The sequence below is a fragment of the Mauremys mutica genome, chromosome 4, assembly GCF_020497125.1.
Source record: "Mauremys mutica isolate MM-2020 ecotype Southern chromosome 4, ASM2049712v1, whole genome shotgun sequence".
In the NCBI taxonomy this organism is placed as follows: domain Eukaryota; kingdom Metazoa; phylum Chordata; order Testudines; family Geoemydidae; genus Mauremys; species Mauremys mutica.
In genome coordinates this window covers 110,902,884-110,915,885 of record NC_059075.1, presented here as the reverse complement: position 1 = coordinate 110,915,885, position 13,002 = coordinate 110,902,884, and the positions used below count along the sequence as shown (strand labels likewise).

Genomic DNA, 13,002 nt, shown 5'->3' with positions numbered 1-13,002 from the left:
ACAAACTAGGGAAATACAACCTAGATGGAGTTACTATAAGGTGGGTGCATAACTGGTTGGAAAATGGTTTCCAGAGAGTAGTTATCAGTGGTTCACAGTCATGCTGGAAGGGCATAACAAGTGGGGTCCCGCAGGGATCGGTTCTGGGGCTGGTTCTGTTCAAGATCTTCATCAATGATTTAGATAATGGCATAGAGAGTACACTTATAAAGTTTGTGGAGGATACCAAGCTGGGAGGGTTTGCAAGTGCTTTGGAGGATAGGATTAAAATTCAAAATGATCTGGACAAACTGGAGAAATGGTCTGAAGTAAATAGGATGAAATTCAATACAGACAAATCCAAAGTACTCCACTTAGGAAGGAACAATCAGTTGAACACATACAAAATGGGAAATGACTGCCTAGGAAGGAGTACTGCGGAAAGGAATCTGGGGGTCATAGTGGATCACAAGCTAAATATGAGTCAACAGTGTAACACTGTTGCAAAAAATGTAAACATCATTCTGGGATGTATTAGCAGGAGTATTGTAAGCAAGACACGAGAAGTAATTCTTCCCCTCTATTCCGCGCTGATTAGGCCTCAACTGGAGTATTGTGTCCAGTTCTGGGTCCTACATTTCAGGAAATATGTGGACAAATTGGAGAAAGTCCAGAGAAGAGCAACAAAAATGATTAAAGGTCTAAAAAATATGACCTATGAGGGAAGATTGAAAAAGTTGGGTTTGTTTAGTCTGGAGAAGAGAAGACTGACAGGGGATATGATAGTTTTCAAGTACATAAAAGGTTGTTACAAGGAGAAGGGAGAAAAATTGTTCTTCTTAACCTCTGCGGATAGGACAAGAAGCAGTGCGCTTAAATTGCAGCAAAGGCAGTTTGGATTGGACATTAGGAAAAACTTCCTAACTGTCAGAGTGGTTAAGCACTGGAATAAATTGCCTAGAGATGTGGTGGAATCTCCATCATTGGGGATTTTTAAGAGCAGGTTGGACAAACACCTGTCAGGGATGGTCTAGATAATACTTAGTCCTGCCTTGAGTGCAGGGGACTGGATTAGATAACCTCTCAAGGTCCCTTCCAGTTCTATGATTCTATGAAAACCAGCTAGGATAGGCATTTTCGAAGTCTTCAGTTGGAAAAATCAACTTGGAGGCATTCAAATGTTTAAAAAAGTTTTTCACTCTCAAATATTTGTCAGATGCTAAGTCAAATAGTTAAAATAATAGTTTTGGACAGTCTTGACTAAAAATCTCCTCCCCATTCAATTGCTCAGTTTTCAGTCTCTTGTAGTATCATACGCCTGCTAGCTCTCCAGTCATCCAAGAGTCCACCATCAAAAACAGAACAGACAAGCCCTCAGATTTCAAATGTAAAAACAAGCAGTGAAAGAACAATGTTAAAGGGAAAGACAAAGATGAATATCGTAAAAGAGCAAAAAGAAACAAACATTTTTCTTGCAGGTCACTCTTTTTAAAAAAATTTTAAATATATTTTAAAAGGCTGTTTTCTGATCTCACAAGTCAAAAAAGTGCATGCTAATGACTGATCTACAGCACCAGCCAAAGATCAAAGAAGTGTGGGGGATGGAAGAGGGGAAATACTCTCCCAGCAAATATTTTTGAGTTTTGCTGGGGAGAAAGGTGTTATGTGAGAGCACAGAGAAATGTTTCTATTGAACACTAGTTTCGGTGTGATGTGCTGGGTACTGTGCAACTCTAATGGCTAGAATGGCAGAGCCAATCCCTGCACATCTGTGTGCCAATTAGCCCTAATACTATTGTTATAAAGAAGAGTTTTCTTTAGCTCCCATGAAAGCAGCAGGACCTGAGTTTTGTCATTTCCTGTGTGACCATGCATCCCTTACAAATAGCAGCAATCGTCCATACAGATTTCAAAAGATATCCCATGTCCCTGGATATGAAATCAACTTTAAAAATAAAACCTTGAGAGGTCATCGTGGCTGTAAACTAATTAGCTGATTTTTAAAAGAGCTTTGAAAATGTTACATTCCTGCTCATGATTGGTGAGAACTAATGTTTGTATATCCATGCGAGGTATTTTTATTCATCGGAACTCAAGCGCCAAAACAAGTACTGAGTCCACGCCTATAAGAGTAGCATGGGAGGTGATGGATGGGAGAAAAATGCCAGTGAGCCTTAGCCCATTTCATGTGACATGGGTGGTATTGAACCCAGCTCCCAGAGGAGAAAGGTGGCTATAGAGCCAATCTCATGGATTAGCTATGTACATTTTCTGTATTTTCCTTCCCATTGCTGAAATGTAATGAAGCTTTCTCTTCAGCATCAGTTTTTTCACTCTGAGTGATTGCTTCAGTGATGTCTCAAGTTTGTGCTCATGACATCATTTAGTGTCCTCAAACTATGATGTTACTGAATTGTGCCAGAAGAGGGGGAGGAAGGGAAAAAAACTTTAATTGAGGAACAAAGACTTTGAGAGTCAGTCATTAGCAATGAACAACAGAGGAGGACAGTGTGGTGGTGACTCTAATCATGAGTCTGTCTGCTACAGTGTTCAATACAAAACACAGTCCCTTTGCCACTTGGAGGATGGCAGACAAGCATCTCAAGGCCATGACTCCTGGCAGCAAGGAGTAAAACACCATGTTAGTTGCTCTCAGGCAGATTAATTCTTTTAGGCAAAGTGGGAATAATCCTAACCCATGGCTGTGGTTCCTGTGTCTCAGCTCCTTCACTGTTTTGCCACTACAAATGTTTGGTTTTGCTTAGTGGTTCTCCCATCCAAGCTGCTCATGGGACAACAAGCTTAAACAGCATGGGAGACATGCAAGGAAGGGGGAAAAGAAAACTACCTGAGCAAAGCAGGGAGACAGGAGTTTATTTCTTTACTGTCTAACGGGCCCTCCTCGCCCCATTAGCCTAATCCCAATATACAGAGTGAGGCAGTAGGAATAAGAGAATGCTTGTGCCCAGCAGGAGGTGTGGAAGATTCTTCCATTTCCTTAAAATAAGTAAAAATGTGGCATTATGTAATGAATGATGTCTTTTGCCCATAAACCGCAGAGCACACTCACAACGTCATCCTTGCTTTTTCCTCCTCCAGTTCAGATGCTGTGGAGTCTCAAACTACACCGACTGGTTTGAAGTGTACAATACTACACGGGTGCCAGACTCGTGCTGCTTGGAATTCAGCGAGAATTGTGGACTCCACTCCCCGGGGACCTGGTGGAAAGCTGTGAGTATTCCTCTCAGTCAGCTGCATGGGCAGTTACCTAAGCCTTGTTTTAATTCAACCGACATAAGGGAGCTATGGGGGATGGCCACTAACAGGTCTACAGGAGGCAAAGGTGGACTGGAGATGTTAAAACTTGATCATCATAAAATGGCCTCACAGAGCTGCCAAGGGCCATTATTTCACCTTGTACCATGCAGTGAAGCCAGCACCTTGAATAGTTTTCCAGAGGGCTGAGGCTTCTTCTCTCCCAAGAGACAGCACTGGGCTCTGGAAGTCACATGCATCTCTCCGGACACATGGCTACTGCTGATAATGATCTCATTGTTATGCTTATAAGAAGCCCACAGAATCTTTTTTAAAAGGGGATACGGCAATATGCCACGTTTATTGAGAGTATAATTTAAGCATTAAAATCAGCATCTGCAGCTCCGATGTTGATGCAGAACGAACCCAAAGTCCCATGGCAATACGCCCTTCTTTTATAATAATAAGTTCCCATACAAGTCTCTGGACCTTGCTGTGTAACACTGGAGCTGTCAATCACGAGATTTTCAAGGTTGCTCTTAATTAGCATTATTTTGAGTTGTTACCAGGAGGATCCGCAGCTGTTTCTTATCTGTCCCTTTGGCTCAACTCCTTATCTCGTCCTTGGGGTGTATGCCTTTGCTTTAATCTGCCATCCTGGTGACTGATAAGTAATTGCCATCCGGCCCAGTTGTCCTTTCTCAGTTAATTACCATACATTCTTCACTCACACCAAACAGTAAATAAGGCAATTACAGCCATAAAACTTCCATCCTTCTAAGAACAAATGTTAACACAATCCGCAAAAAATAAACTCAGAACAATTTCTTCTTACTAATCCAAAGCTAGCAAAATGGAGTATAAGGCAAAATAAAGTACAATTTTACTTGAGACAATTTCTTCCCATTAGGCTTTTGGCCTACATCATGAGCAGAGGAGCTCCGACTGACTAGGAAGGAGACAGTGCCTTTCAGTTTAGTGTTGCATCTGTAGGGGTGGAAGAGGCTGCAGCCAAACACACGCACTCATGATTTTCAGAGGTCCTGATGTGGAACCCAGTAGTGACAGGTTGGAGTGGCAGAGACATTCACCAGGCACTAGAGCAGTGTAACCCTGCAGAGTTCAGTTCCTGACTGGGAGCCTGATCCAAGTCCCACTGAAACCTTTCTCCTGACTTCAGTGGTCTTTGAATCAGACCCAGCATTTGTGAGCTCAATGCTAGAATTTATTCTCAGAGCTCAAAAACGAATAAACCCTCGCGGTTTGCTTTCATCAGACTTAAGCCTCCAGAGGTAAGCCCCACCCCCAAATCCTCACCCAGCTCCTCCCTGAGCCGGTAGCCAGACACCCTTCCCATCTCCTAAATGAGTCCTAGGACCCTCCTTTTATACCATAGATAGCTGTAGGGAAGGTCTTGGGGGCAAGGGCAGCTACTGAAGTGGAATAAGGGAGTTTTGCTGCTTTCCAATTGAAGCAAAAAAATAAATTCAATTCTCAGCCTGATTTCAATGAAACTTCACAAGCATGGGCTGAAATTTCTAAACAGAGGCTGGACTCCAGCCAAAGCTGGTTTGGTTCTAATCAACACATCTCCCAGCTCTACTGTACAGCCTCCAGTTACCTTTACAGAACACTTTGGATAAAAAAACAAACAGCTTTTCTTGTTCTTGAATATGGGGATGAGAGCCGGTGAGCAGGGCCAAACCCCTAGTCATTGCTGTAGATTAATACCTTTTCCCTTATACATATTGTGAAAGTAACACAGACTAGATGTTTAACAACTACACAGTCCATCAGCCAGGGCTGGGACTGGCACAAAGGAAGCAAACCAGCCACTTCAGTGTATGTGCATAAGGCCTTCGCACTCTCCTATTTGTAAGTCAGCTGCACATGCTAAATCCCTTTCTGTGCCACGTGAATGGCCATCTAGGGGGTTGGTGGAGAGCACACCATGCAGTGGTTGAGGAGGCTAAAGGCAATGCAGGCATCAGGGAAATGTTTTCATAGGAGGCACTTGCTGTGGAGAATTCAGGCAGAGTTCATGAGCTCCACTGGTCAAGCACCTCCTCTTGAAAAGTCAGCCCTGATAATAAACAATTTCATCAGCTGCAGCCCTCTTCTTGGGGTGGAGTTTTCAAAAACACTTCATGCAATGGGGGTTGTGCTCCTAAGTAACTTTCAATGAGACTTACGATCACCAGTTACTTAGGCAATATTGAAAACCCCACCCCGGCATGACTCTCAGGAGCCTGCAATCCTGCTCCTGGCTGTCCACAAATTCCTGGGGGGGTTGCTTATCGGGCTAAGGAGGAAAGGGAGATTCATGACCATTTATGTGAGCTTGGTGGGTGGGTGCCAGTATTCTGAAGCTCCCCATGTAATTTATGTCATGCTGCATAGCAAGAGGAGCTGTAACCATTCATGAGGAGCAGGAAGAATAGATAGGAAAGGTCCTTCCAAACCCTTCCCCAAACCAAAATGTTCAGCCTTAGGAAATATTCTAATGGCAGGGAAAAGGTCTATGAAGAATTAAATATTTGTGGCCTCAGACGTTTACAAATTAATTGTCCAATTTTAAACGATAATGAGCCTGGAAAACAACTCATTTTTAATACAAGCTATTCCCAGCACCTTTTCAATAGTCACATAGAACTGTACTGCATGTTTGACCTCTTAAGGGATGGATACATCTTACTATGGTGCAGCTAGAGCTCTTAAAGGGCTGGGCCAGTAACATCAGAACATGGTCTTCACTGCAGAGGATGTGAGGGAGATTCCCAACCTGAGTCATTCATTTTAGGTGACAGATCTGAGGAACTGTCCCAGACTGAGGTGTCAGTAAAGGAAGTATGGGAACAAATTGATAAACTAAGTCACCAGCACCAGATGGTATTCACCCAAGAGTTCTGAAGTAGTTCAAATATGAAATTGCAGAAATAAATGTGGTATGTAACCTGTCGCTTAAATCAGCATCTATATCAGATGACTGGAGGATAGCTAATGTAAAGCTGATTTTTAAAAAGGGCTCTAGAAGCGATCCTGGCAATTACAGGCTGGTAAGCCTAACGTCATTACCAGGCAAGCTGGTTGAAACTATACTAGAGAACAGAATTATCAGACACATAGATGAACACAATATGTTGGGGAAGAGTCAACGCAGCTTTTGTAAAGGGAAATCATTCCTCACCAATCTATTAGAATTCTGTGAGGGGGGTCAACAAGCTTGTGGACAAGGGTGATCTGGTTGATATAGTGCACTTGAACTTTCAGAAAGCCTTTGACAAAGTCCCACGTCAAAGGCTCATAAGCAAAATAAGAAGTCATGAGATAAGAGGAAAGGTCCTCTCGTGGATCAGTAACTGGTTAAAAGATGGGAAACAAAGGCTAGGAATAAAATAATAAGATGGAAAATATAATGCACCTATATAAATCCATGGTATGACCATACCTTGAATATTGCATGCAGTTCTGGTCGCCCATCTAAAAAAAAATGATATATTAGAATTGAAAAAGAATGGTAATGAAAATGATTAATAGTATGGAAAAACTTCCATTTGAGGAGAGATTTAAAAAATTGGGACTGTTCATCTTAGAAAAGAGACAACTAAGGGGGGATATGATAGAGTTCTATAAAATCATGAATTGTGTGGAGAACGTGAACAGGGAAGTGTCATTTATGCCTTCACACAACACAAGAACCAATGAAATTAATAGGCAGCAGGTTTTAAAATTAACATAAGGAAGGACTTCCCACAGCGCACAGTCAACCTGTGGAACTCCTTGCTAGGGGGTTTTGTGCAAGCCAAAAGCATAACTTGGTTAAAAAAAGAGTTAGGTTCATGGAGGATAGGTCCATCAATGGCTGTAAGCCAAGATGGTCAGCGATTCAACGACATCGTCTTAAAGCTCTGTTTGCCAGAAGCTGGAACTGGACAATGAGATGGTTCACTTGATGACTACCCTGTTCTTTTTATTCCCTCTGAAGCATCTGGCATCTGTCACTGTCAGAATGGGCTAGATGGACCATTGGTCTGACCCAGTCTGGCCATTTGTATGTTATATTCTTAGGTGTGCCCCATGTCTAGTAATTAAACTAGGAAGAAAATAATTGAGGAACTTCTGTAATGCAAACCTAAGTTATGCAGAATGGTATAGGGTGGATACATATTGTAAAGCAGGAGGCACAACATAACAGCTCTTACTAGAGACTCGGATTAACTGTTTTCTTTATAATACGTTATTTCAGCCTTTTCACATATTTCCGTGTTCCAGGAAAACAGTAAAATGTATTTCAAAATTACAAAATGCTGATATTTAGCTCTTACAGGGCAAAAAAGCATGCTAGAAACCAGCACCTGCTCACTTTTAGTACGGGACTTGTATCTTTTAGAGCAGCAGCACCTCATGCCTACTGCCCCATCCCATATAGCCTTTTGGATGCACATCCTTCTGTGTCATTAAAAATCAATGTTACATTGGAAAGTCTCAAGCCAGGAAGTCATTGTGTTGGTTACAATGCTGAAATGACAATTCTAGCTACCCAGCAGCTCAGTTTGACCTGTCTCATTCCTATATGTGCCTTCACGTTTCCAGTGGACTAGAGGCTTATGCTTGTGTCTAATATAATACTCTCTGTTTCCTAGCCGTGTTATGAGACAGTGAAAATATGGCTCCAGGAAAACCTGCTAGCAGTGGGGATCTTTGCCCTGTGCACAGCTTTGGTTCAGGTAGGCTCTTATTTCAATTTCTTATTGCCTGAGTGATTGCAGTTGGATTACAAATTATGGAAACAAACTGGTTTCTTCCCAGCCTGTTTTTAACAATTTCCAAAATATTCTATTAAATCTTCCTTGGATTTTTAATGTAATCAAAATATCAGAGGGAAACTGCAATAATCAAAACTACATGCAGCATATGTTACCATGAATATCTACACACACACAGTTTCCTTTTTTTAATGCCCTAAATGATTAGGATCCGATTTAGTTATTTACTTTTTGTCACTCAACATGGCCAGCAAAACCAGACAGGTCGGTTTCATCCTCCGGTTCTCCTGCCTTAGCGTAAGAGTGGGTTTAGCTTGCAAAACCAGCAAGGGAATGTTTATATTAAATTTTAACAAAGCACTTAAATGAAAGCCTCAATCCTGCATACACAATCATAGACCTAATTTTCTTTCTGTGAGTATTCCCATTAACTTCAATAGCATTATGCACATGAATAAAGTCAGGCATGTATATATTTCTTTACAGGCGCAGGGCCTATATTTGTACTTCAAGCATGGCTATGACCAGAAACACGGCTAAATATTAACAGCATGCTAATGCCCTATGTCTACGTATGCCTATGCTGCAATCAGAGGGATGCCTGCAGCACATGGAGACATACCCAGTCTAGCTTTAATCCAGCTAATAGGAGTGCCAATAGCAGCACAGGCTTCAGTGTGAGCTGTCCAAGCCTGACCAGGACCATGGATACTTACTTTGGCTGGCTAGCCCAAGCTAAAATCAGTGCTGCTGTGGCTTCACTGCTTTTGGTAATCGCGCTATCTAGATTAAAGCTAGACTCTGACATACCTCTGACTGCAGCATAAACATACCCTTATTTTCTAGCAGTGACTTTCGTATCTCATTCATACTCAGCTTACAAGTCGGAAGTATGGTTACTCTACACTAACTGTGCAGTAACTCTCAATTAAGATGTGGTTTTATGCTTTGCATGCCTCCAGCAATAGAGAGTCTGGAATCAGAACTGGCTCACGGTGTTGCTGATGATGCATTAGGCAGAACTGCATACATCTGACACTTCCATAGTCTTCTCCTGGCACGGCAGGTTATGGCCCCGCTTTGGCAAAGCACATATTTGAGCAGGGAACTATAATAATGAGAAACTTACTTTCTTCTCAAACAGAGGTGAGTGGAGATGCTTAGGGAGTGGATCTGTGCAGTGAAATAGTGTAGCAAACAGAGCTTGCGCCTCCCTATTTGGTCTATAACCACACTTTAGAGGGTGGCTGTTGAGTACACTTGCCGCATTTAGGGAGTCTTTAAAAGATGTATTAGTTACACTGTTCATAAGATCGTATCATCCATCCCCAATAGACAGTATTTATACGTAGAGCATTTAAAATCATATTGTATACATCTGACCAATTGTAATGACTTGTTTTCATTAGGAAAACAATTTTAGACAATTTTTGAAATGTTTACTGGAGGTTGTAGTGAAAATTATGAAATGCACAGAAAATACTTCAAGCCTCAAAAGCTTTTGCCAGGGTCTTCCTCCTTATCTCCCCCCCCCTCCACACACTTCCTCCTTATCTCCCCCCCTCCACACACACAACCTAATTATTGACTAAAGATCCAAAACCTAATGAGACTCTCTCCATCGACTTCTGTGGGATTTGGATCAGGCCCTAATTGCTTGACAACTTTTTTGGCTAGCACTTTTGAAGTGCAAGGAAGTCATACACAAGTAACCCCTTAAAAAACAACAACATGTACCTAGTGCAGTAGGAGAATCTTCTGAGTTGGTGCATGCTAGGGGCCTCAATAAACAAATGTGCAAATTAACCCGCCCTATTGGAGACTGCCACATGCAGGCATTCTCTGACACGCTGATTTGCTTTGAGTCAGGAAAAGGTCAGTGTTCTAATGAATAATGCAGCTGCTTTAATAGCCAACAGAATTCCATTCCGTGGTATAAAAAGCCAGAGCAAAGTCTGGAAGTTAGAGATCAAGAGCCATTTATTTAACCTAAAAATGTCTGTGTCTGTGTTCAGATAAAACTACCAATACCATTGCTCAAAGTCTGTTTAAAAAATAATCCTTGTAGGGAATTGCCATTTAACCAGACTATCAATTGATTTTAAAGTGGCCAAAATAATCATTTCAAAGAATATATATATAAAGAACTGCTACATGATAAACATTCAACCCTGAGGAAGTGATTACAGCTGAGCTTTGGCAGAAATAGCAGCAGTTACACTTCCTTCTTTTATCCAAGTAGTTTACAAATGAGGGTAAGTATCATGATTGCTATTTTACATGTAGGAAAATTTAGGAAAAGAGAAGAGCCCCCCACATCCTCTGAGGTATCTAGGCACCTAATTCCCCTTGAAGTCAGTGGAAGTTAGGCACCTAAATACCTCTGAGGATACACACAGTAAGTCAATGGCAGAGCTGGGAATAGAAACCATTTCTCCTAATTCTCAATGTAGGGCCACAGCCTCTTGATTAATCTCAAGGCTTTGCTCAGGCCTATTGGGAGCAGGTGCACTGTTGATGGAGCCTGCTTATTTTTTTTGCAGAGATTGGCCCTAATGATTGTCAGCACTCTTCCCTCCATGGATGTGTTCATGAGATCACATAGCTTTAGAAAATGGGAAGAACGGCACTATCCTTAAGTTTGAGACAAAAACATTGTCTCCCATCGTGATGGATACTGTGACAAATACAGATCCATGGCCATCTGGGTGGGTCGCTACTGTAAAGTAAAATATCTTTCAGCAACTGACACCTCATTATTTCCTGGCAAATAAGGGCTGTTTTTATACTTGACACCAGAACTGAGAGCAGGGCCATTGTCTGTCCATGTCCTCCTGCTGGCACCCATGAATGAGTGGTGTAGATGGGAGCAGAGGGGCACAGAGGAGTGAAGCAGAGCAGAACAGGAGCCTGTGATCACAGAATTAAAGACTATATCATAAGACATATGCATATAGGGGCAAAGTCATGTTGCACAAATAACCTTAATTCTTGCATTTCCTGACTTTTCAGTGTTTGACTTTGCACCCTCAATAAGGTGGATCTAACCCTTTTTTGTAATACTATGTCTGTCAATTTAATTTTTGTTTTGTTTCTTTAGATTCTTGGACTGACCTTCGCAATGACCATGTATTGCCAGGTAGTCAAGGCAGACACCTACTGTGCATAGAAACCATCTCAAGCCTCTATGTTTCGCCTCAAAAGGACATAGGAGAAAGCTCCTTCATGTTCATTCATCTGATCTTTTTTCTATGTAAGATAAACTGTGTATAATCCTATATCTCTGAAGATTTTGTAAATCACCCTAGTTTATTGAGGGAGGAAAAAAGGGATGGAAAAAAAAGCCAAGAGAAGATCAGTACTTGGATTGGCATAGGCAGGAGGAAGAAGCAGTGTCTTTAAAAAAAAAATGCACCAACGTAACAGAAGAAAACAGTTTCCTTTGCATGGACTGAATATGCTGCTTAAGAGGAGCTGGTCTGCAAACCAGTGCTAGCATAGTCTGCAGACACTGAAAAGAGCTCCAGGAATCCAGAAAGGTTTCCTTCCAGAATATATCATGGGCTGATGTGTGTGTGGGGTAGGGGAGGAGTGGAAAGTTAACTAGCCTTCCATATTGAAAAAAGAAGGCGTGGAATAGCTAATATTGCTGGAACTGTCATTTTACTACGATTTGTCTTTGTATGCAGCTAGTGTCACAGCAAGCCTCCAAACTGTCTCAAGCAGATTTTTGCAGCCAGGCGTGGGTCATCTTCAGAAGTGTTTTTAGTTTCATGTGCTCTGAAGTCAGGAGCTAATCAGGATCTGAGTAATGAGATCTGCCTGGTAAGGGAAAAAAGTCTTAATGGCTATTGTGTCACTTATTAATTTGCAGTGGTACAGAACCAATAAGGGTGTACGTGTATGATAGATTCATAGACATTTACCATTCTGAAGGAAGGTAAAATAACCCTGCATCTCACCTCAGAAGATGGAAGCTTTCTACCCCATTTCACATTCCAAGTGAACAAATACTCAAAGGGAAATAATATTATTTCTTGTAGGAGACACTATCACTATTACCTCTGGGGAAACAAGTAATTACTTTCAGCTGTATCTTCATTTCTGTAAACAACTTGTGAGTGGGCTTTCTCTGTCACTCTCCTATGGTTTTATTTTTTCCATTCCTGTTTCAAGTCAGTCTACCAGCAACTATCACTCATTTCTGCACTTAAAGAGCTGTCAGCTGTTTCTTCATTGAATGTCATTAATTTTCCCTGGGATAGTATCATCTGCAGATAGTATAGGGTTTGCCTTGTCAAAGAAACATGTGTTACACAGTGCTTAAGCCTTTAGCATTTCTAAGCAGGAAAACATCTCAACTACTTATTTACAACATCTAAGGAAAATGGTTCCCAGTGGGAACTGGAGTCAACTTTCAAGCTTTTTCCTCTCCCCTTGTGCAGGCTTGCTCAGTAGCAACACCTGGCCCTGCTGGAATTTGCAAAACAAGCATCAGTCACAACTCCTAATTGCAGGAAAACAAATTCCGTGTGTGTTCCCCCAGTGCCATAATTGAAGAGAATGTGTGAATTGTGCTTTGAGGAAATTTTAATTGAATTGTAAGAAAACTTTTCATCCAGCAAACTTTTCATCCAGCAAACAGTGGGTAGGCCCAATACAGCCTACAGTATTGTGCAATGTAGACATACAGCCTTGAGTTACTGTGTCTGCTGGGCCAGGCTCCATCTTGAACCTGACAGCCAAGCCCTGGGCAGTATTTATCAGAGCAGTGGTTCCCAAACTTGTTCTGCCGCTTGTGCAGGGAAAGCCCCTGGCGGGCCGGGCTGGTTTGTTTACTTGCCGCATCCGCAGGTTCGGCTAATTGCGGCTCCTAGCTCCAGGCCAATGGGAGCTGCTGGAAGCGGCAGCCAGTACGTCCCTCGGCCCGCGCTGCTTCCTGCAGCTCCCATTGGCCTGGAGCAGCGAACCGCGGCCATTGGGAGCTGCAATCAGCCGAACC

The 13,002-nt window shown here is 42.0% G+C and overlaps 1 protein-coding gene across 6 annotated transcripts in view; it reads left to right on the top strand.

Moving 5' to 3' along the window:
- TSPAN4 (tetraspanin 4) overlaps positions 1–12,625 on the top strand; it is a 539,052-nt gene extending 526,427 nt beyond the window's left edge. For all 6 annotated transcript variants that reach the window (XM_045015196.1, XM_045015197.1, XM_045015198.1 and 3 more), the window contains 3 exons: positions 3,079–3,210; positions 7,878–7,961; positions 11,101–12,625. In XM_045015196.1, the coding sequence (XP_044871131.1) occupies positions 3,079–3,210; positions 7,878–7,961; positions 11,101–11,169 (285 nt within the window). In that variant the 3' untranslated portion in view covers positions 11,170–12,625. The remainder of the gene's footprint in view (positions 1–3,078; positions 3,211–7,877; positions 7,962–11,100) is intronic.
- Positions 12,626–13,002: the final 377 nt, after the last annotated feature.